Source organism: Syngnathus scovelli, chromosome 5, assembly GCF_024217435.2.
Source record: "Syngnathus scovelli strain Florida chromosome 5, RoL_Ssco_1.2, whole genome shotgun sequence".
NCBI lineage: Eukaryota > Metazoa > Chordata > Actinopteri > Syngnathiformes > Syngnathidae > Syngnathus > Syngnathus scovelli.
In genome coordinates this window covers 5,402,572-5,427,905 of record NC_090851.1, presented here as the reverse complement: position 1 = coordinate 5,427,905, position 25,334 = coordinate 5,402,572, and the positions used below count along the sequence as shown (strand labels likewise).

Genomic DNA, 25,334 nt, shown 5'->3' with positions numbered 1-25,334 from the left:
CTGTGATGTATTGGCCTATCAGCTGTTGAAGAAGTGACAGATTGCATCATTTGCTACATTTATGAGATATGTATCCTCTTGTATATGTATGCAAAAGTTTGTCATACAGTCTTTTTTTTCTTGTGGCGAATTGAATACAAATTTGATTCACAAATTTCACTGGAGGTACCCTGACAGCGAGTGAATAAGATTAAAAGGTTTTATTTCAGTCTGGCATAATTACGCACACATTATTCCTCCCACACCACCACAGACAAGGATATTTAAATATAATAATATTAAATATAAAGGAAAAATGCAGAAAAGTTTTTTTTTTATATAAGCTAGCTCTTTGTACATTGACAAATGTCTTGTGAAAAATTTAGTCTATATCATTTTATTCACACAGCTGGTAAGTTTCCCATCCGTACTTTGACTTTTATTTTGAGTGGGCATAGCTGTGAAGGCTGACGTACATCATTGCTTTCAAAGGAAAATCACTGTTCCTCCGCTATGTTCTTCAAACAACCTTCTTCCATTGAAAGATGAAACATTACTTTAAAGGATTTCCTGGTCGCAAATTACCAAGGAACGCCTTAAATTTCTTTAATGTCTGACACTGAGACAATCTTACGAGGATATAAAAGAAAATCTGTGATTCCATAACACAGTTTTATGCTCCGGAAAAAAAAAAAATCATTATTGTATTATAATCACATAACACCAGAAGATGAAATATTTGGCCTACATATAGTGGGATATTGTTTCCTCATCCAAATCTGCTAGAGAATAATGAATCAAAGTTTCATCTCGGATATCCCTTACCACGGTTTTTCAGTGAACAAGTGGGCATGTGTTTTGCTAATCCTGAGCTTGATCTAGTTGATGCAATGGTGACGTATGATCTCTTTTTTTCCTTTTTTTTTTTTACAGTATATGTAATTTATCTGTGCCATATTTAGCTGGTTCTCTTTGGCGGTCTACTAATCTTGTGCATGTAATAGATCCAAATTATAGATGGTCATGCTTTAAGAGGCTTTGAAATTTGCTGCTATTGCTTTTACTGTATGTATTTCCTAAACCTAAAACTTACCAAGCTAAGATACAGCTTTTATTTCCATCTGTCTCCGAGCATGACAAGTGCGTCAACGTGATAGCATCGCTCTATAAACCTGTTCTTGTTAGCCTAACCCTGAAACGATACACTCATGTTTTTACAAGCTGCTGGGCGTATGAAGGCTACCGTTACAATATTTTCATTCAGCCTATTTTCCCTGACCCCTAGCTCTCTAAATCCCCACAGCATTATGATCGATGACGTCATTACTGACAATGACACATAAAAACGAGAGCTCGCTTTGATAGACGGCCATTTGTCCTCATCCGTCATCCTTGTGCTTCCCTGGGTTTAGATTTTTTTTTTTTCTCATATCAGATACATGCGCTATATGAGCAGTGAAAAGGGTTTCTGCGTACCTCGTACCGCATATTAGAGCGTGTGAGTGAGATCCCCGCCATACACACACACCCAGCCTCTTCGGTATTCTATTCACGGCCCGTGAACTTGTCTACTGTAAGATAGGTTCTGCATTGCTGTCAAAAGGCATTATAAAATATGGAGTCATGCAGGATTGTTCTCCTCTGAGGACCACAGAACAAACTCTCACACATGCATAGCACAGTATTTATGCTCAATGAAAGGCGCAGATGCGCATATGGCCTATTACTGGATGCACCACTTGTGCTCTAACGGGGACTTTCCTTCATCTTGCAGATTCCTGGCACGCACAAGCTGATGATAAGGGTTACACTTAATGTGACTAAAATTTTGCGCTGAAAGCAATCCCTCAGAGTTAAAAAGTTACTCAGGAAAGAATTGAGCTGGGGCAATTACATAATGCTTGTTTTTTCACGAGGGGGGGAGCTTTTTCCTCCAGATTGAAAATGTCCATGTCAACACACACACACACTCACAATGTGCAGTTCCATCAAACTTATTCCTTCATGACATCATTGGTGCCCCCTAGCAGCGGCAAGTTTGAGGAAGGGCGGAGGTTCCGGCGCTCACGCTCCGATGTCTGATTTGATTGCCCCTGACAACCAAGGACCACTTGGGAGCCATGTTACCACGGCAACTCCTATCACAACATTCTGGGCTGTTTTTCTACGGGACCGGTCAAAGCCGGTGTTCCTTGCATTCATTTTTAATAGCCAGTGTACTTAGTCGCTCTTCCCGAGGTGGTCTCCCCGCGGCCTCATCTCCAAGAAGAAAAGACAAGCGCTCTGTGGAAAAAGCCCCCATTACGTATTTATTGTCCATAGTCTTAATTATTGAGCTAGAAGGGATGTGGGTTCTCACTCACTCTTCCTTTCTATCCCGCTGTCCTTAAAAGCTATGCCACTCCATATCCATATAAAGCAAGCAGCAGTGGAAAATGTGATGTTTAGCCTGTGCTCCACTCAAGAGGCTCGTGTTATGGAAAGTTTCACACACAGTTCAAAGAGTCCGACCAAAACCAGAAAAAAAAAAAATGTCCTAAATGCACTACGACACTGACATTTGTAAAGCCACACTTGTTAACGTATACAAACAATTTTCCATGTTCTTCCTCAACTGTTGCCTCGGTAAGCCGTTTACGAACGGCACAATCTTTTAAAGTTGACGTTAATTCAAAGCAGATTTAGTTTCCCAAGCACCAAGAATTACAGCCCTGTTCAAATCAGTTCAATTTCTTTTATCATGCTAATGAGCCACTGATCCCCTCCCCATCCTTGGATTGGACTTGTGTCACCATGATTATTGGGAGAACAGCTATGTATTTTAAATCTTGTGGAGGCAGAACATCATCATCAAGCCACTGAATTACATGCAGCAGACACATCACCAAATAGTGTTCATCTGCCATGACTTAACGGCAAAGACGTGTTCGTATTAATAATGTCAAAAATCAAACTCAAATTTGTACAAAATCGTAACTTCTCCTCGGGGCGATATGCTTGTTTCGGGTTTGATAAGCGAGAGTGTGAAATCTTTTGAAATCTGTCAGCGGATCTCCTATTTGCAATTCCCTTCATGTTATTTGGAATCTTGCTTGTGTACTCTCAGCGTGCGGCTGGCCAAAATCAATGGTGGGGAAAAAGGTTATGTAACCTCATCCTTCTCTTTCAGTCGTTATAACATGTCATCGGAGAAGATTGATCAAGAAGTGTATTTTTGGACTCAATTGTCCACTGCCTCTCCCGTGACCTTCATGGGGGGACGGGGTGAGTGTTACCAATACATAGTACTGGTTAGCTGACTTTATTTTTCAATGGACTTGTCAGATCCATTGCGTCTGAGTGTTTGGAGTGCGTCTTGTTTTTCATCCAGATGTCTAAACATTCCTCTGGTTATTCTGAGCTTGCATCAGAGAGAAGCTGGGTTGCGTTCGGCTCACACCACATGAATGGCCTTTTTTCAAGTGGGCATGGAGCGAGCGTAACTCAGTATTCTGACACAGACGATCTTCATGGTTTCAACTTTGACACTCGCTTCACTTGCGGTGTGCCTTGGAATTCAGGAAGGGAAATAGAGGATCATGTCTGACATCGTCTTCCTGTGAGGCTCTTTCGGTTATTGTGATGTGGATGATGTCATGTGTGGCATTTTCGAAAGGAACGACTGGGTTGGTTTCTTTAGGAAGGTATGGACTCGATGGTATATAAAGAGAGCAGCATGTGGATAAAAGGCTCAGTTATTGAAGAGTTAGCCCGCTTCTGGGGACCAGCAAATCCATATTTTATTTGACGCGGAATCCGCTCAAGGCCAGTAAATTATTACTGCTGTATTCCACCTGCTCGTGGAGGTCAGCTAGCCATCTTGATCGCAAGGGTGTGTGTGCAGGTTTGTGTGTGTACGTTTGCGGACGTGCCGCTGGCTCAAAGAGTCGGGACGGAGCTGTGGCAGCGTCGCCGTACAGCATGCTCATCCATCCATACTGTAGCTCCATCCGACCCTCCATCCATCCATGTAATAAAACACATTACATAGGTGAGTGCCTCAGATGGGCCATTTTCCTCCCAGCACGAAAGGCGTGCCGCCGCCGTATGCAGCTGTGGGCTACAGGGAATGTGTCGCACCACAATGAGATGCGCACATGCATGTGGACAATACTCACACGTGCAGGTTCCCACAAAACAGATTTGTTTTTGCTGTACATACTGTATCCAAATAATTTTTGTTTTTCTCATTCTTTACAAAAAACTTTCAGTCCAATGCGAGTAATCACTCTTTGAATACACACTGATACTAAATACCTCTAGTACTTTTGAAATATTAAATTTCACTTGACACAATAACAACAAATTGGGAAGACATTTCCGTCTGACGCAGATGATTTACCAATATATCAAACTGCCGCAGGATAGCACTAACTACTGAGGAGGACTTTTTCGTATCGGTAGCTGGTATCGACAGCATCTGTGAGACCTCGCTACATTAAAATAAGTCGGACACCATACTTGTTATCTGTAGTGGCCCATCCCTACTTATAAGTGAGCTCTGTATAATAACTTAACTCATGAACATAAATAATACGTCACACAATGATCTGTTTGATGTTACAGTGTTGCGCCTGCAATAAATAGACCCACTTTTTGCATGATTCTGCATTCCACAAACAGTTCACGCATACAGTTAAATTTGTTATTCCCTGGGGCAATCTTTCTCAAATCGTGTGTGCGTGTAGGGGTGGGGGGGTAAGTGTGACCCCAGGGAACATAATTGTAATTAGAATACAATGTTATGCAGAGCTGTACTTATTACAATTTTATAGACAAATGATACTATTTATAAGCACTGAGAGTTGGGGGTGAAATATGTTCTTCTTCGTGGGGGGGCATAACAGAAAATAATTGAAAAGCACTGCCTTGGGGCGACCATTATTCTCAATACAATGGCAACACGTTGATAACACCACCACAAAGCATAATAATCAATTTAATAGGCCTACTTTAAACTTGTCTTTTCTCAAATATTAACCATTCATTTTATTGCCACAGATTAAAATCCCAAATTAAATTACAATATAATAATTATTATTAATTAATAAGAATTAATTGATTAAATAGTAATAACAAATATTATAATTTCATTATTATTATTAATTATAAATAATAATAATCCATTTAATAGAACTAATCACTTGTAGTGTAATGTTTGACACAGCAGATATTCAAAAGATCTGCTAATGACTGCGTGGGTTCTCCACTGTCAAGAAATGTTAAGATGAAACTAAAAAAGAAGACACGCAGTGTCTGGGAAAAAGACACTGTAGCACACCGTTTAGCGTTTCAAGTGATAACAACTTTTATTATTTGTCCTTGAAAAAGTGTTTTTTGTTGCCTTTGCACTTTTGTATTATTTGCATTAAATAGTATCCAACTGCTCCAAAGTTTGACATCAGCAAATACTTTTCCTCAACTCCTCCCTTTTTTGTCTTGTGCTGTCTTATGTCTGTGTCATTTGCTCTCACGACACCCTTCATCTCAATTTTGTCTTTTTTGGCCTCTTTGCCCCTGCTCTGGTGCTCGTCCATCATCGCTTTCTCACTTCCTCCGTCCATGCCCTCGCTCTGTCATTTACGAGGCTCACACTAATGCTCAATTAGCCTTCAAAGAGGTCTCCGCTGAAAGCTGGGTAAATAGGTAATTACATGTTGTCGTCTCCCCACCTCCTGCTAATCCACTCAACTTTACTCTTCCTCCCTCGCCCGCTCTCTCTCTCTTTCTCACCAATTCTCTCCTTTCCCTTCCGCCAGAGATGGCCCAGTGGAAGCCCAGCGTGGGCCTGTTAGTCACAGCTGGCTTAAACCTTCGATTAGCCAATTTCACCATTCCGCTTAGTGGGCACTTTTTCCTTTCTTTGAGCGTTGCTCTTGAGACGCAACAGCGGGGACACTTTATCATTAGAATGGGACAATTGGCGGCACCAGCCGGCTAAATCGTGATGTAACGCACAGCTGCTAATAGAGATGGATCAATGTGTTCTAAACGCTCGGGATACTTTGTCAATCGGCAATTGTCTAAAGGCAGCGTTTTTTATTGTATCATTTAGCGCCGCTTCTTCTCCAGTGAAAGGATGCCTTCTTTCTCTCTATGGCTTGTCTGCGACATCATCAGGGACAATCCAATCAACGCTATCCATCTGTTATGGAAGCCACCAGTGACAAGCACTAATATGCAAATAGCAGACGGCAAAGAATGACGGTGATTTCATGGTTTGTGTGTGCCTTTAGAGATGGAAATGTACGTATCAAGCGCAAGGAGGAAATGAGTACGACTGGAAATGGTTGAATAGAACAACAAGAGGGGAAGAAGGATGCAGAGGAAGTGATAAGTTGAGTAATAGCAGACAGCCTGAATCCCACTCTCAATCAATCACATTTTCCCTTCCTCTCCTCTCATTTTGTCCTATTGATTTCTTGTTTTCGCCACTGTGCTGAAAGCAAGGCTCAAATGACTTCTGTGAGTTTTCAAGGCCTTCGTCTCCCAAGGAAAACCGCTTCATTCAAAATAGGAGAAATTGCAACATGCTGAAGCTATATTTAATTAAACCTTGTGAACTTTTGGTCAAAGAGAAAGTTGAGATGTCTCATGATGTCGTAACGGGAGAAAAGAAATGAACAAAAAGTGCCATGAAAGATGATTGGGTGCACGATGTGTTATTATCCAGATTCTCTCAACCGGTCCTAAAATTAGAATTTATTCGTTCCGTGTAATCTATCGTTGTTTATATGTCTATGCCATTGACGTTGTAACCATTGTGACCACCTGTTGGCAAAGTGAGCTGAAATGACCCGCACGCAAGTAAATGCAGAGTTCAATATCATGGGTGATCGGGAATAACATGTTGTTATAGGCCCACGTTGACATGGCAATGGATGATGATGTCCTACAGCATCATTACAAGCCAACTAAATCTCACATTTGAAGGTCAGATTTCTATTTCATCTAGCTTTGAAGTGGATTTGTGCACTTCAGGTGTCAAGTGAAGCCAGCAAAATCAGGATGTAATCACTGCTGCTGCTTTTTTTTTTTCTTTTCATTCATTGGTGGCTGTGATGAGAGAGAATGCATTATCATACATTATACATTGGTTGTTTGATGCCGTGGGAATCAAAACAAACAACACTTTCCTGACAAGCCCTTCATAAATCCTTTGAATCATGATACTCTTTAATATACACAATAACGTGGCATGACCTCAGCAATTTGGCAACTTAAATATTATCAACCCTTAAAAATCAGTTATTCCCTTCCAGCTTGGTCAGACTATCTCCTCTTGACATCATTATTTTTGAAAGAGCCCGTTTGTCCAAGCAGCCAGACGTTCTATATATACCTGACAGTTCAACCCACCTGAGGCGAAGAGAGCAATGCAGTGGTTTGCTTGCTGTGGGTGAAAAGAGAAAGTAAGTCACCCCTGCATGGAGGCAATTAAAAGCTGTCACGAGGTGATGTAATCAGCTGACATCCCCACAGACTTTGACATTGGCTAGTGTGCCTCGAAAGATCAATGCTTGGCTCTTGACTCGCTCAGGGGATGCTCAAAGTCTATCTCAGTGTGTGTGTGGGGGGGGGGGGGGGGTCAAGGGAGATGACAGGTTATCAGCAATCAGCATGCACCAAGCGCACACATTGGCATCCGTACTATCCGTCGTCGACATGTTTATTACTACTCGTAAAATGTGTGTAGCGCTAAACTTCGCAGTTGCAAACAATAGTTTGTGCATAACAAGTTTCAGCCAAGTCGATCCAGTAGTTACTTGCAAAATCATATCAGTCTGTTACCACGGCAACCAATGATGATATTTTAAAATGTCCATTGCTTTCAAATTCCATAATGGTTTTCATCAATTATTATTATGTCCTGCTGTGATGCAACAAATCCAAATTGTCACCAGACATTTCTGTCAGTCAGCCTGTTCCAACATGGCGAATCGCACAAATTAATGAGTGTGTCTAATTGCATTCGCTGTCTCAGCTTTGCTACAGCAAATCAAATTATGAGACTGTGTGTTGTTTTTCCACGGCGCACACTTTGCCTTAAGCTACGCTTTTCAGGATCAGCCTTTTGTCTGCATCTCTATCTTTGTCAGCCTCCGTTGCGGCTGCGCGGCGCCGTCGTTTTCTCAGTCTCGTCCCAAACGGCTTCCAATCATCTGCCCACGCTTTCTGTTTCTTTATCCTGCTTTTTTAGTTGTTTTTTTAAGTCGTTTTTAATTGCGCTTACGGAATTGTAATCTTGTACCAGTAAACGGAATTCTAAATCCAATATGTTCTGATTTGGCACATATAAAAGCAGCTTGTGATTGATCACCGATGATCATCTCAGATTTTAACTCGGATCTTAACAGTATATGAGGAGAAACTTCTACAACTACGTATATAATAAATATTTTTTGGCATTTCCCGAAGAATTTGGAGGGATTGAAAAAGAAAATATTTTGCGGACCCATGGCGATATTCTTGTCATCCACACTCCCCAGGAAATAAATCTGACATTTCCAGACAGACTATATATATAAAATTGAGTGATAAGGACAAAGTGAGTGTCTGACCAAGACTGTGATCCGCAAGCTTAGGCCTTCAGTAATGAACAACAACAACAACCACACAGACTACCTGTCTGATTCTCTCTTTTCTTCTTTTTCTATCTTCTTTCAAGCTCACATTGGCTCTTTGTGTTTCCTGTTCGCCATTTCCCGTCGACTCTGCTCTCTCGCCGTTTCTCTCCCTTCTTTCCATTTGTCTCTCACTCGCTGTTATCTCAAGCTCTTTAATTAACGTGACACGCTGTGAAGTGAGATACTAAATAATGCAGACTTTTCCAGTGACATTAAATCAGCCGGCGTGATTAGTGGCCACACACACAAACACAAAGATCTTTTGTAATGTCTGCTTTCATTTTGAAGAAGATAATCGACTGTAATTAGAGAAAATAGACATCCTACAAATGACAGCGAATAATCAGAGTATTTCTAACAACCCTGGCGTTTATTCCATGGAATTGCTTTTGTCAAGTTTACTTTTGAAAAGTAGTTTTGGAAAAAACAATTTAAAGTCCCTTTTTCTCAGTTATTCATTCAGACTCATTTATTGATTTTATATATTCTATTGATTTTTCTTTTCTTTTTTTATTTAATGTTATTTTATGTCATTTTATTTTATTTACGTACAGTGCTGTTACGGCTAATTCGGAAACAAAACACAAATGCATGTCTGTGACCATGCACCATCATAATTCAGCTGTCATATTGTCGTAGTACTCCAATCCAGGATGACTCAATCTGTGTAGGTAGGGATCTAGCTTGTCCCAAAGCAATTGTTTCAGAGCAAACCTAATGGAAAATCCAGTCTGGGTTTAGTAGTTTGTTGCTTTGGCTTGCGGGGGGGGTCGAGCGATTTAGGCTCCTGCTCTGATCTCTCCCCTGTCTCTCATTTTTTAATCAGAAAGCTTGTAGAGGACTGGGTAGAATTTAGACAGTTGCTGAATATGATGGCCGATTTTGGAGTCACATTGCCATAAACTCGAGCGTGTGTTGGATGCAGGTGGGAGACAATAGACATGACACTCGTCTGCCTGCAAAAGTATATTTTTACACTATTGTTACAATTCAGTGCAAACAAATGGCTCATGCATACAAATGTAGCAACTCATACATTACTGAGGGGCAAAATGCATAAACATGAATAAATCAAGATATATATGTTTTTTCTGCGCTCTCACTTCAATGCTGTCGTGTTTTGGAGAGCAACACTCATCCGTCATGTCTGATCGTGTCATGCGATTTGAGCTGTGAGTTTTGCGACGCTCAAGACGTCGCCCGTCTCGACTGATGCCAGACGGTCGCGGGCGACTGCTGATCGCGGACGGAGACAGACAGAGACTGACTGATTGAAGGATGATGAGATAGAGAAGACGGCATAGAGACGTTTAAATATGTGATGCAAGAAAAAAAAATATGGTTATGGCAACATGGAATAACGACGGTTGATGAAAAGGATGATTAAAAAAAAAGCAGGTCTTGTTTCGAGCTTGAAGAAGCAATAAAGAAAATAAAGAATGTAATCTGTCTCCTTGCCATCTTGCATCCCCTCCCACTCTCCATCCTGTTCCTTTTTATCAATCACATCGTTTTGACCAAAATTCTTATACGGCTTGTGAAGCAAACAAACCCGGCACCGACAAATTGAAGATTTTTCCGAGCTACGTGAGTGATGTTTTGAAGCAGAACGTTGCTTGTCGGTTGAAGTTCAGTGGATATTTTGCACATGCGCATACAGAGGCGTGCACACACCTCGAGCGATGTAAGGTCCTGAGAAAGTACGAAAATGAAGAAGGCAGCTGCATAACTGGAGTGTGAGGCCTGGAGGGAAATCACACATATTCGAAAATGTGTGCGTGTGTGTGTATATATATATGTGTGTATATGTGTGTACGTGCTCCCTTTATACGTCCAAATTTAAGCTTTCTAAAACAATCCTAATGAGTGCATTCTCTTCTTTGTGTCTCTCCCACGCAGGTTGTGAGGACTTGTCTCCATCGTCCTGTTGTACAGTGAGGCAGTGAGCTCACGGAGGATACAGCATGCATGTGTCGAAATACCCAACAATGCACTCTGCCAGTCCGGGTCTGATCCTCCTCAGTTTCCTTTTCTTCGCCGATGCTGACTGTGAGTGCATTCACGACACGCTCCCAATGTTGGCTCACGGATGCCGCCTGTCAAAAAATGCATATGTATGAATCTGGCCTTTATTTTTTTTCTGATATTGCATCTGCACCATTCAAGTGTGTGTTTATCTGTACGTGTTGGCAAGCTGGCTTGATGTGAGGCCAGCTGTTTTTGTCCAGCCCCGGTATGACTTGGCATGGATAATCAGACCACATATGGCAGATCAGATAATTTCGCCGCCGCTTGTGTTATTGCGTTGCGACTGTGTGTTTGGAAGAGATCCGTGACTATGGCAAATATGCTCATGTATGATCAACATGCTTTTCGTTTTTTTTGCTTGGGCAATGTAGTTATTAGTTTCATGCATGTTTCCATGTTCAAATATTAGGATGTGATGTTTAGATGCAAACTCAAGTCATTCATCTTCCACGGCAAAAAAAAAAAATCCTCAAATTTGATAATCAGCCAACTTCCTTGTCTCTAATTTTACATACACTTCATTTTAAAATTATAGTTAAAATGTGGTGTGTCATTAGCTTAAGGTTTCCAGAGAGAGTGTTACTAGAAAATTATTCAAAATTTGTAGACAATGACGCACATTTTCTTTTCTTTAAAAATAATCCAAACCCAAGTTTCCAAATCCATTCCCTGAAATGAGTATACCAGTATTGTGTAAAGTACAAGTGTTATGAGACGAAAGCAAACATAAAAAGAGATACACCGCTTGAAAACATGCATTGCCTCCAGGCGACTCTTTAGTAGACACGATGTCAGAATGTCAGGTTGAAAATTAGCTGTGAGGTTCCTCTCTCGTAACATTAGCCATGAGACAGATTGACTGATTTGGGTTGAAACCACGGATGAAAAATTGCCATGACCAAGTGAGGGACTCTTAAAAGATGTAATAAAAATAGAAGGACAAAGATGGATGATGAGAAGACTGTTTGGGAAGAGAGAAATGGATGAGTGAACACCTGGGAATTATCTTTGGCATCAGGAATGATTGTGTCTACAGGTTCTGTTTGTGTAAATAAACCACGGATGATAGTGACAGCTAAGTACACAAACGTTGTGGTTTGTTAAAATTAAAGGCAGTCTAGTTTTATAATTGTGCTGAATCCAATTTGGTTTATTTGGTTTCATGTCGGAAATTCGTGGGTTCAATTTATAAAATTCGTACAGTGCAATTCCATTTCTGAAATCAATAGTGAATCGCAACTATGCAATATAGTTTATCGCCATTGGAAGTGGCAAAATGATTTGTTCCGCCCGAATCAGATTTTTTTTGTGTCCGTGAAAACAGTGCATCCGATCATAATTTTAATCTGAACTCTGATCGGATTAAAGAAATTTTCTCCAGTGTTAGGATTGCACGGTCAGGCGGAGCACAGTAAAAGCACACCCATCAACAAGATGTCTTGTTTTCTTCTCAGCCATCTGCCCTTTTAGTCCCATGTGTAAATTGCCAGGTCGGCCTGTAACGGTCCAATCATCCATCAAAACGATGATGGTCCTAGACTTCCTTCATGAGGGCTGGAGGAGAAGCATTTGTACTTAGTCTCCTTTTCTTTCCCTCTCATTCGCCTTGACTTTCTTCACTGCTCCATACTGGCTTCATGTCACATCCTCATAATGTACTGAGATAGGAAGAGCAGAGACTTGGGGCTTTCTCTCATCTCTTTAATCTCACTGTGTGTGATGTGTAATGCCTCCTTTAATATCAACAGCCGAGGCTCTGAGGCTGGCTTGAGAGTTGAGGCACATAGACTGTCATTACTGGAATGCTTGTGTTGACAAGTTTTGGAAATGTTAAACGCTCCGTGACAAAATGTAAATACAAGTTGTGTAGGATCCATATCTTTTGCTCACCTTTGCGAGCGCCGTCACATTCTTGGTACACGAGCCACACTCGTATATTCTCTTGGGCTAAGGGTATTAAGATGCAATCAGATGGAAGTGCATCCCGTGGAAACATTGCATGACACTGCACCATATGTGTACACCAATTGCATGTTGGAATGCAGCTATACTTTTGTCCCCGCCCTTTACACATTTAGTCATTTTACTTTGCCTTTTTCACTTCCCCCCACATTTTGGATTTCTCCGTGTATTTGCCGGCGCATGTATGCAAATGTCATCTATCTGGTGGATTAAGAGTAATGCCCTGATCCCGTCGCAAACTAGGCCACTGCACCATGTACGTGGCGAGATGCCCTTTGTGCGAAACGCCATCTCTCCGTCTGTCGTTCAGGATACAATGGACACACATTGTTATTTCTTCTCACCCTATTTTGTGTCACAAACAACCTGTTGTGCGACTGTCGACTGGAGCTATGACAGAAAGAAAAAAAAAAGTTCCCTTTCAAGTATATATTGCCGAGTTATTTTGGCCCCTTTGCAAGTAGACTCCAAAGGCTAAAAGTGGAAACAAATTTGTATCGTAAAAAATTGAATGCCAGCTGCACAAGTAAACATACCACAGACTTTTTATGTTTGATCACATCAGGACTTGAACCAGCCACTTTCGTATCCCCAAACTATCCATTTCTACATTATTTGTATTATATATAAATATAACTACAGCTTATATAATATGCTCTATGTTTTCTACATCAACCATACCAATGCCAATGCACTCATAGTGGCAGATTGAGCTGTCAACATTCAAGCAGACAACCAGTAGACTATGACGCGATGGTTGACCGGGAGCTGCAAGGTTTCGGGGTCAGTTGTCCACAGTGACTGAACCATTACCTGCCAAAGCTGAGGAGCCCTCGAGTGAAACAGCAAATAATAGCCGCTTTGACAGGAGACTTCTGAGGTGGCCTGTGAGTTTGTGACGCTCTTATCCCTAAAGCACTTTGTTCAGTGGTCTGATTTAGAAAACGTTCTTTTTGCACTACAGAACAATTATGTGGCTCCATTTCAAGACAAAAAAAATCATATAGGAGTCTCAAATAAAATTGTATAGGTCATGTTTTAAGTCCATTTTAAAATATTTTAAAAGCCAATAAGTGTACATATAGATTATACTACCGCTGATATCTCATTAATCAAATGATCAACCAAATGCATCGGCATGTCATTGCTCTCTCTTGTCGCTTTTAATGACATATGATTGAGTTCCAGTGAGTATGTTTGGAGTATTCCATACATGAACACGTGTAGCCTTTCCAGTAGACACAAGGTTAGATTGCAATAAGTATCTTGTTACATGCAAGCGTCCTCTTGGCTGATAGATACAGACCATCGGGGTCACACAGATCACAGGGTCCTGCCCTCGGGGATTAGATGAATGCACATGTTTGAGCCATCTTTCTGTGATTGAGATGTATTGCACATTTCAGATATAGACAATACATACAATGCAATAAATATACCAAACCAAGAAATCTTGTTTTTAATTAATGATCATCAAAATGCTGTGTTTTGTATCATAATATGGATGTCATTGCTACTTTAGACCTTAACCCTAATCCTATTTCACTTCTATTTGTAACATAATCGACAACAGTTTGCCGTAATTGTCTATCTTGATAAGAATGTCTGAACTCATTTAGCATTTATTTTGTTTATTTGTTTTTCGTAGATGGCCCTGAGGGTAAAACTGACAGCCAGGACAGAACAGTCCATGTTGAGAACTTGAACATAAATATTTAAAAGATGTTTGAGCAAAGTTGCTGTGTCTGCTTGCAGCTAGCATAGGCGTGCATTCAGCCATGAGTAAAAGGAACTGACTGATGCTCGCTCACGGTTATCTTAGCAGGTGCACCTTTCTGTGCAGAGCCCCGCTAAGCGTTAGCTTAGCTTAGTCGGTGCGCCTGTGTGTGAGTAATGCGCTCTGACCACAAACTCCTCTGTTCTTCTTTATGGGAAGCCACCAGTGACCCAATAAAGTTGTGTACCCAGCAGGCCAGCCCATGTGCTTCTAATGACCTATGTAGTGGAAAAGAAAACCCCATTTGATTAATTCCTCCCCTTTAGTTTCTAACAAATTAACCCTGATTAATTTGGCACTAGCCAGACCCAGGGGCAGTTACAGCGGCATGCTAATTAGTACATGGACATTACTACCAGCAGTAGCGGGGTTGTGTTATTTATACCATTGTTAATGTGATTATTGCTACGTCAACTGGAAGTTGTACAAGTATGCGTGCAAACAAGCAGATACATTTGAAGCTAATTGTGTTCAAAAGTATTCTGCGTTTTTTTGGAGACACTGCACTATTCACAGTCCAATATCTTTCATTTCAAATGTATCAAAAATTCGACCAAATTCCCTAGCAGTATATGAATTCATTTTCACTGCCGAAATGGAATGTTTTGACAAATGTTTTTCAGAGCATTTACCACTGCTCGGGGACAATATTTGTCTCTCCCTGTTTAATGGCTTCAGCCATCCAATTTCATTTCTAGGACGAATGCAAGCAGCTGATAATTTGCTCTTAATGTGTCGGCTTGATGTTAATATGTTACGCTTCTGGCTAGCCTCCCGCCCACTCTTGAGGCCCACTATCATGGCCATGGCTCCAGCTCCACTTTTGGCCTCATTCCTCAACTTGTCTGACAAGCCTGACTCACTTCTCATTTGCGGAGTCATCCGCTAACCGCCCACCACCACATGCAGCCCAGTGCAGCGGGATCTTCCCTGGCAAGGCTTCTAAATGACTCATTACATGCTTAACGATCGACGAGAACACACACGTACAAACGTGGGGCGAAGGCACAGATGCTTGGCAAGTTGCACTTGCATCTAAAGCAGACTTTTCAGATGGAATCATAACATCCATCGCAGAGGCATAACAAGTCCCAAATGCTATTTAACTTCCACTTAAAACGGAAACAAGGATCTTGTCCGAGCATGAGGATGTGACTGGTATCGACCTGATCAGGAAGTTCAATAACCAATTATCCCCCCCCTCGTCCTCTGAGGGATGATCCAGTATTCCACCTATAAGCAGTAACAACAAGCACACATTCTGGATAAGCAACTCTAAATGTTTGGACACTGCAGCTCCTTCATATAATGCACGAGAATTAAATGCTTGACTATATTCTCCAAAGTGAAAAGTTCTAATCTTCAATTTGTAGCTTTGTTACAAACCAGATCAGGCAGCTTGGGTCGATTTTACGCTACTGGGGCCATTGATCTGATTTGTTTGGATAGGACTCTCTGCCTTTTTGAGCCAGATTTACAAAGTGACTCGGACAAGAAAACACAAAGGTCGGGAGCAAAATGTTTTCGTAAAGATGCACCTGCTGTTTTTTTTGGGGGGAGGATATTAAAACAGGGAGTGAGTATTCTTTGATTTTAGAATAATGCATTGATTGGCAGGTCCTTGGTAGTGACACTTGTGCATCTGGCCTGGGATTTATTTACTCCTAATACGTTGTTCGCCCCCCTCCACCCATACATGACCGGCAATCAGACCAGTCTGCCTAAGTCAGTAGGGGTCGGCTAGAATTCTAATTACCAAGTGGCATGTCTGGCCCTTCATCTATCAAAGTTCTTCACCCATCTGTCAGATGATCCATGTTCCTCTTCTTATCCATGTCTGGGTCGAGGGCGAAGCAGTCTAATAAGGGATTCCCAGAAGAATGCCTGGCCACCTTGTCCAATTCCACAGAGAGGACACTAGGGCAGCCTCAACAAATAGTCTCTGCGACATGTTTTCATTTTCTGCTCGGTGGACATGGCCGGAACACCTCACCAGGGAGGCATCCAGAAGTTATAACCCCAATAGAAACCTGCCAGGAACCACTGGGCAAACTTCCGAATGGCCTGCCTCGTCTACCAACAAATACTGCGGCGTGAATATTTCCATAGGAAGCTCCCGCCTTTGGTCCGTCTTTTTTCACTTACCTTTATCTTCATGTTCTTGCATATCACACACACCATGCAGGTTTTATGCTTCTATCTGCAACTCCCAAGCCGTGGCCCTTTGGGATAAGAAAGTATTTTTCAGTTACATTATCTTTGTACACATTGCCCTTAGCTTAAATTAATCTTGTTCTTGGTCTTTTTGGAAGCGCTACAATGCGGAACCTTTATCGTCCCTGCGCAGTGTGCAGGTTATCTCGCAGAGAGTTTATCCAAATGTTACATTTGTCACAGTTTACTGAATTAGAAAACAGAAAAACAGACACAGCCACATCACATTGTACTCGGCTTTAATGCAGTGGCTGCTTTTTTTTTTTTTAGCTACTTACAAGGAAAGAGCAAATGAAGATATATCCTCAATGATAAACTGTCAGTTGTCAATTGGGTAACGTAAGAAATCCAGTAAACTAGGCGAACAGTTTTGGATCATTTTTAAAGCGAAAAAAACAATCTAAAAAAATTACAGTACTTGTATTTGGCCTTAAATTCAGTAGTAGTAGCAAATGAGAAGTTTCTACCTTGGGATCAAGGTTTACACACATTTTAACTTAAAAAAGTTGTCCGGTGTCAGGCGCTGACTCTGTAATCCCTGCCATCTGCTGTGTAGATCAGATCCCACTATATGCCGACCTTTATGTAGGCCATCCTGCCTCCAGCAGAACATTGAGCACATACAAAAATACACACATGCACACACACACACAGAGAGAGGGGAAGATTGGCACCGTCTAATTCCATCTAAATCTCTTGCTGCGGTACCACTCAGTAATTTCCCCCTCATTTCCATCTTGGGTCAAACCGAGGAGATAGATTATCACTGCGAAACCTCGAACTTCCTCTTTCAAGTTTTGGCTTGCCATGCCAACCACTCATTTGACATGGTTGAAATACGTACACGGTAAATTCCATCACTTGGCTTGAGACGTCATCGCTTACAGAATGGGAGAAAAAGACGATAAGTGATGTGAAATGAAGACGATGGTAAACAAAGAGTGGGGTGGAGGGAAGTGAAATTGGAAGGCTGAATTGAGACAAGAGAAGAGCATACGGTTGCACACCCCCTCCCCTCATTAAGTCAGTCAGTGTGACAGGAGGACTTACATAACACCCCAGAGATGGAGGGAGGAGATGAAGAAAGAGTAACGAGGAGGAGGATGAAAGAGGTAGCAGCTGCAGAGCAGGGAAGACATGATAGGGCAGACGAAGAATCGAGTGCACACTCTTGGAAAAGCAACCTTTGAGGGGAGGAGAGACTCAAACAATCACATGAGCTTGAGTATTTGAATGAAGGCAAGTGGGATGAGGGATAAAAAAAAAAATTAAGTGAAAGATCTGCCGTTCTTTTTAGTCTGCCTCGACTGGCTTTACACTTTTCATTTGTTTTGTGGGGGAGAGATTAGCAAGAGGATTAAGAGGGCGACTCTACCGCTCCTCATCCTTTCGCTTCTCCCTCATTCGGTACCTCTCAGATGGGAGCGTGCACATTTGCTCACTGGCTCATGCGTCCCGGGAAATTAATGCACAGTTTGCGCGCCGGCTACGCTGCTTGGGGCTGCAGCTAACCATTTTTTTTTTGTTTTTGCCCAACCGAGTCAATCTGTTGTTTGAGATGAGTCTGTAAATTTTGAATTAGAGATGGATTGGGCAGTTTCTTGAAACCCGGCGTGGTGGCTTAATGGTGCTTGTATAATGACAGAATTGAGAATATCATATTGGAAAAAATGGGCTTGGGTTGCTAGGAACGGCACCAATATTACAGCAACCACACTAACTCTGTGTGCATCGGTTTTCAAATGCCAAAAAAAAAGTAATTTCAGCAACACTAAAATCTACAACCATACCGTGTATTTGTTTCGCCCTGATGCTTTTCAAAATGGACGTATAAAGTGATGAAATGGGTGTTAGTAAAAGATGAAAACCAAAATAGTATTACAAATTAAATTGAAAAAAAAATTGGACTAATCCACGTCCCAAAATCATCAAGCACAAGCCATCTCAGGTTTAATAATTCAAATTGTATATGCTTAAGCCAACATTCATATGCATGAACTTTGCAGCAATGTTGCATGTTTGGTAGGGCGTGAGCAATCAAGTTTGCTTTTATTCCTGCAAATCAAGCCACATAGTGTTCCATCTCACTTTTGGGGAAAAAAAATGGAACAAAAATGGTCCAGTTTGCATCCTTGTCTTGCTATGCTAACTGGCTGCAAGTTCAGTAGTTGACTCCGAAGCAGGTGACTGAGCAGTCGTCATTTTCCTCCTCACTCGTCTGGTTTGCCACTTGGAGTAGCCAGACGCTCTCCGCCTTGACTCTCCTCTCCATCTGTCTCGCTCATCTCTCCCTTTATCTCAGCCATTCTCCCATTCTGTCCCCCCCATGCTTCCAACACTCCCTGCGAAGCTTAGCCACTCTGCCTCCTTCCTTTTGAAACAGCAAAAAGCAATTCCTCTCCCTTTGTCAGGGCAGTTGGCACTAAGCCCTTAAGTAGGGATTTTCTGGTTTGGCGGGAATGCCATTAGGCGAGCGGCCGATGACGTGCCGTGACTGACGTGCCGAATCTTTCTGATGCCGTGATGTCACAATCCCGCCAAGGCAGTGGTTATGATATTGTTGGCGTCCCTCGAATGAGGAGGCTTTAGTGGTCATGTCAGAAGTAAGTCTTCATAAATCCTTTATGGCACAGAAATATTAAGCTTCTTTGGTGGTGCAGAGGCAAAGAGAAGAACATGGTGGAACACAGTGGAACGTCAACGCAGAAAAATAAATAAGACACTTGCAGAAATGGGCCACACGTGCACAGATTTCGTTAGCGGTCGTGGGGGAACTGTCGGAATCAGTTTACACTCTTAAAACATTGACAATTTCCAACTATTTTCATGACTCATGGGATCTTTTACATCTGAAGAAGTGGAACTGACTGAATCATCGAATGCGCCGATTTAAATGGCCTTCATCTCTCTTTTTATTAGCGCAGTCGTTCAGTAAGTGCTGCAGATGCGCAAATGAAAGATTATTGCAGTACATCAGTAGTATGTCGGTATATTTGGAGCCTGAGTGCATTTTAAAAATACAATAATCCACTAAAGGATGCAGCTATGTGTAAATACACTCGGTGTGGTAATGCATACCGAGTTGCATAAATCAAAACTGCCCTCGTTAGATCACACACTCGTGTTGACTTTTTCCATGTTTCTTTTCACACAGCCCCTCCACGATTTACCCGAACCCCAGAAGACCAGACAGGAGTCCAAGGCGGCGTGGCATCGTTCGTGTGCCAGGCCGCCGGCGAGCCGCAGCCCAAGATTGTGTGGAACAAGAAAGGCAAAAAAGTCAGCAATCAGAGATTTGAGGTATGAGCCCAAGGCCCTAAATATTGACATTTTCTTTGTGTTTCATCCAACGAGAACAATATTGCTCAAAATGCTGTAGGTGGTTTTATTTCATGAAGAAGAAAAGTAATTTTGTTTGCTTTGGAATAAAATGGAGATTGGTGATAAATCCTTTTTGATTTGACTGAAACAGAAGCAGAACTTGGCAGTTCATTGAGACTTTTAGAAAAGCACGTTCCGCCAACCAACCCTTTCAAAAAGTGTTTAACAATGACCCATACAGTTAAATATACAGAACGTCCTTAGCGACTCCTACACGATTTAATGAGATCCATTAATACTGTACAAAAGCTGTTTCAAAAATTCAGTCTTATATTCAATTTTTTTTTTTTTTTTTTTAAAAGAACACTGTCAAACTCTTTCACTTTGGTTGACAGTATGTGAGATTCAGAAATGATTATTAGTTTCCCACAGGCTTTAACCTTAGCTTCCCTTGCAAGTCAACCTCAGAAGGACATGCTGAATCCGCCTCTCTTCGTGTCACTCAGAGGTCAAGGCGCTTTCGAAGCATGATAAATCTATTTACCTCCCTTCTGTCAACTTGGTTGTGATTGAAAGACAGAGATGTTTTCTTTTTTTAATCGGGAATACAGAACCCGAGCGTATATTGTTGAGCTTGTCCTGTTCATTGGGAGTGACTGCAGGGATGTTTGATTTATTGGATTACAGTCAGCGAAAGCTTTCTGAGAATTCAAAATCCTGATCTCTCACATAGCATGCACTAATCATATTCAAGGGTATTTTAATCCAAGTACAGCCCACCAAAAGGTATTATAAATCCCGTACACATTGTAGGAAAATGACATTGGAGATTTTTTAACTTCTTTAGTCATTACGCTGGGGCCAAAGTTGGTTAGCATAAATCTTGGAGTTCGAGAAATGCAAAATGTATTTCCAGGCTGGTCGAAACACTTGACATGTTCCAACTACGACTTATCCAACATCATATGTTATCTTTTACGCAGGTGATTGAATTTGACGACGGGTCTGGCTCAGTCCTGAGAATCCAGCCTCTCCGGACCCCCAGAGATGAGGCTATTTACGAATGCCACGCCTCTAACTCGGCAGGAGAGCTCACGGCCTCCACCCGGCTAAGCGTGCTAAGAGGTCAGCGCCATCACACAAACCAGCTGACTTCACCTCCATTTGCCAAACACAACATTCTAAATCCAAAGGCTTTTATTTCTTCTAACGTAACCCACATCCCTCACCTGGACCTTACTTAGAATTCAGACTATAGCGAGTTATACTTTTCATTTCCATTCTTGTACTCATAGATTGTAAATTAGAAATATTAATGCTGACAAAGCTGAAAGCTCGGAAGAGGGGGTCTCTTTAGAAGTCAATAAGTGTGTAAAGGCTGCACTCGGTGCTTTTGTTAGTGTTAGCAGCAGTCCATTAATGCAGATGGTGATGTTAGTGTTAGTGGAGTCCATTAGGAGAACATTATGCACCGGTAGTCGGAAGCTCAAGAGTGTCTTAGCGAGTGAAGCCGCTCAAGTGTGGATAATCACACCGGCTGCCTTTATAGTCCGTGCTTATGGGGGGTAAAGGACGAGCAGCCTATTGTTTCTATCCTCTCATCTCTCACTTTTCTTCCTCAAGTACTATACACAGAATCCACGTATGTTTTTTTTTTATCTGAACGGCTCTTACCTTGCTTTGCTCTGATCTCTCGCTCCACATGCGAGACATCGCATCCAACCTCCACACACAACATCTAAATTATTCACGTCAGATGGCTCTTTGCATCTTGTGTGTATGTGCGACCACTGACGCATGCACATCTGCGTCATGTTCCCCATCAAGGGAACGCGTCCCCTCTTCTTCTGCACAGTAACTGCTCAATCACGTTTACGCACACCCACAAGCGCAAATGATTATCCTCGGTCAAAGATGGTTATACTTTGTTAGTTGTTTTTTTGTTGTTGTTGTTTTGGGTGAAGCCACATGGGAACTGCTAATTGCCCAAAACGTCAGCACCGACACACGCGCACACACACACAGAGGCACAGATGTGTCAGTCATGTGACCCCACCCTATGTCCAGCGATGGAGTGTCTGACAGGAGGGTGGTAATGCTAAGGTCAGCCGGCTTAATTATTGAGGATTAACACCAGTCCAGTCCAGAAATCTTGCCCTTCCGTAATGGCTGTGATTGGCAAAGGCTGAAATAATAATGGAGAGCAGTAGGATGCCCTTGTAGAGTATTTCTTTATAAAGTCTGCATGTTGCAGACTGCTGCAAGAACATATCAAATGTAATCCTAAAGGAAGTGTTCGAAATTGCAAAATTAATTTATTTTTGTTTGCTGAAATCCAACTGAAATGTATTTATAGAATACTTTTAAAACAACTATGGCCGCATACAAAGTGTATAAGTTAAATTAATAAAACAAAAACAGTAAACGCCTAAATTGATGGCTGGCTAAGTCCAGGTTCGTTATGTTCATTCATTCATTCATTCATACATTCATTCATTCATTCATTCATCATGAATAAATAACTGATAAAACAGCTTCAAAATGAGCTTCAAAATGTTTTAACCGATCTTCCATCGTCACCTAGTGACACACCCAGAAAATTATAATGAAACAAATAAAAGGGCTTTTTAATGTGGTACTGTCAAATGAAGCTTGTGATCAAAATACAATAATAATAAATAAATTAATTAATGTTGGCATTTTTTACATGAGTTAAGGTTTCTATTCACAATGAAACTGAAATATATTGTAATCTAATTAATGACAAGATTGGAAGACTCCTATTTCTACTCATCATTGTCAGCGATCCGATAGTAAAATATTTCAACTTGCCACGTGTAACTTGACAAGTCTAATATATTGGAATGACCTTTGTACCGCGTATTGTAAATTCAACAGTCCCTCATAAGATCTTTCAATCCCATGGGCGTGCTAAAATGTCAAAGACAAATTCAACACCGTGAAGTATTGCTGTTGTCAAACTTATTCAGATGAAATTTGATAATCAGGCCTATATTTTATTGCATCAACCCACCCACATGGCGTTTAAGGTGTCATGAATGGTCAACACAGTCAGGAGAACGTATTACACTTGGGCCCTTCTGAAGCTTTTGTTCCTACACTGGCGGTTTTTCATTTTTATATTTGACAAATGTAGCGAGCAAATGTGCGCACATTTCATTTTGGATCTCCTATAAAGCAGATGCAGCAGTTTGCGAAGCAGTTCCCATGACTGTGAGACTGGCTTTGCCTATGAGCTGTGAAATTATCTGGACTAAGCTCAGTGGAAACACTCGAACGAGAGCACATCCAAATGAAACAGTGGGAGGCTCCGTCAACACAGGAGCGTAGGGTTACTCGTCCGCTCTGATCTCAACGAGCAGCAGCGTTAGCCTGAAAAGACTTTGGTGTCACTTTACACTTGTCCCGATGATGGATGACAAATAGCTTGTGTGATACATGTCCTCGCTTTTCCTTGTGTAGGCCTTTTTTTTTTCCAAGCAAAACAAAAATAACTGTCACGAGGGGACACTGTTTTTCATCTAGGGACAAAACGTTTGCTTTTTGGGTGGCTAGGAGCTCCTGGAAGTGACTATAAATCAATAAAATGTCGAAACATGTGATACGTCGCTGTCAACCAATTAGCGGACAGCGCTCTCTTTAGCTCCACCCGATACAAATGATGACCCAGACGGTATTCCAATCATTATTCCAGAATTTTATGTTACCGTATTTTCCGCACTATAAGGCGCACCTAAAAACCTCCAATTTTCTCAAAAGCCAACGATGCACCTTATAATCCGGTGCGCCTCATATAGGGACCAATATGGATTTGTGGATGAGGACTAATTTATTTATTTAAGATTTACGTGTTTATTTTGTGTGTTGTGTGATATTAACGTTTGAGGAACATTGAGTTATTGATATATCGTTATTGTTTTCACTATTTCGAGTGTTACTATATTGTGATTGCATTAACATTTGAGCAACGTTGAGTTATTTATTCTATGCGCTTTATAATCCGGTGCGCTTTATATATGGACAAAGTTTTAAAATGGCCCATTCATTGAAGGTGCGCCTTATAATTTGGGGTGCCTTATAGTGTGGAAAATACGGTACAAGTTGAATGTAGCCAGAAGGGCAGGAATTTACTGCCACTTCACCATTGTTGCGCAAAACTATAACATTTTCAAAGCATGACATTTCTGTATTCAAAATGAGGTCAAATAGTCACATTGAAAATCGCTTTATAATCTTACACCTGTTGACATTTAAAGGAGCGTTTTTATCCACGTTCAAACACCTCAGGCCATCTGCACCAACGCATGATTATGACAGGGAGCAGATTTTTTTTAAAGCACGCATCCTTAGCGTTGAGCACCGTGTCCCACCCCAGGTAGATGAAATAGAATGTATTATAGCTGCAGATGAGGGGCTTTCTTTGAAGTAAGTGTTTGCATAATGAAAGCGAGGAGAATCACGATTGTTATGCCGCCTTCTCTCCCTTGTGCTCCCTCTCTCTTTGTCGGTCTCTCTGTTTTCCTTCTTTTGTTTCACGATTCTATTTCACTTTTTTTTTTTTTTTTGCAAATGCAGCTGTTTTATAGTATATCCATTCACCCCAGTCACACGTGCTTGCCATCACCCGTACACCTCATCTTGTTCACTTTGGTTTATAATGCCCATGTTTCCATTTGTCGGTGTTATGATTGATTGAAATCGGAGCTTTTAAAAGGCCACACGCATGTACGCTTTCAAAGCCACCGTCTCACGACCCGGCTGGCTACAGTTGGATGGGTTACTACCAAAATTAGCATCTCCTTGGTGAGGTTCAGTGCTAGGATTTCCCGGTAATGAGCCTTGGTGTGGTTGAAAGGGATCACAAGGGATACTGGATTATTTTTTCCTTTGAGAAGAGGAGTAGGGGGCTAAAAGCTAAAATACCTTTAAGATCAAACACATGTCTGTTTGCTTGTGTAGTTTATTGTCACCCACCAGGGGATATATTAGATACACTTTATTTGCATAGAACACGGGTTTTATCTGGATCACATTCAAATTTTGTGTAAAAGTCTTTGAGAGGTTAACGTGCACCAAAAAGTTTTTTTTTTTTTTTTTTTTTTACAGATACTTTCATTTGAGCTGCCTTTATTTTTGAAACCTGACTGTATTGTTGAACAATTGTATTCGTACATCTACGGAATAATAAACAACTGGAGAATGTCCACTCAAATAAATTATGGTCATTGAAAATCACTTAACTTCAAGTCAATATAAAGTATTTTAACAGATTTAATACATAATGTTTATATATTATATATAATATGTGACTCAAAATGGAAAGGCAAACAAATGGAATAATTGATGCATTAATGGATGGGATGGTT

General features: G+C 41.2%; 1 protein-coding gene across 25 annotated transcripts in view; it reads left to right on the top strand.

Annotated features, from left to right (window-relative positions):
• The window catches only part of LOC125968467 (receptor-type tyrosine-protein phosphatase delta), a 117,096-nt gene that overhangs the window by 54,512 nt on the left and 37,250 nt on the right, over positions 1–25,334 (top strand). For all 25 annotated transcript variants that reach the window (XM_049719569.1, XM_049719566.1, XM_049719567.1 and 22 more), the window contains 3 exons: positions 10,545–10,694; positions 19,781–19,926; positions 20,931–21,072. In XM_049719569.1, the coding sequence (XP_049575526.1) occupies positions 10,610–10,694; positions 19,781–19,926; positions 20,931–21,072 (373 nt within the window). In that variant the 5' untranslated portion in view covers positions 10,545–10,609. The remainder of the gene's footprint in view (positions 1–10,544; positions 10,695–19,780; positions 19,927–20,930; positions 21,073–25,334) is intronic.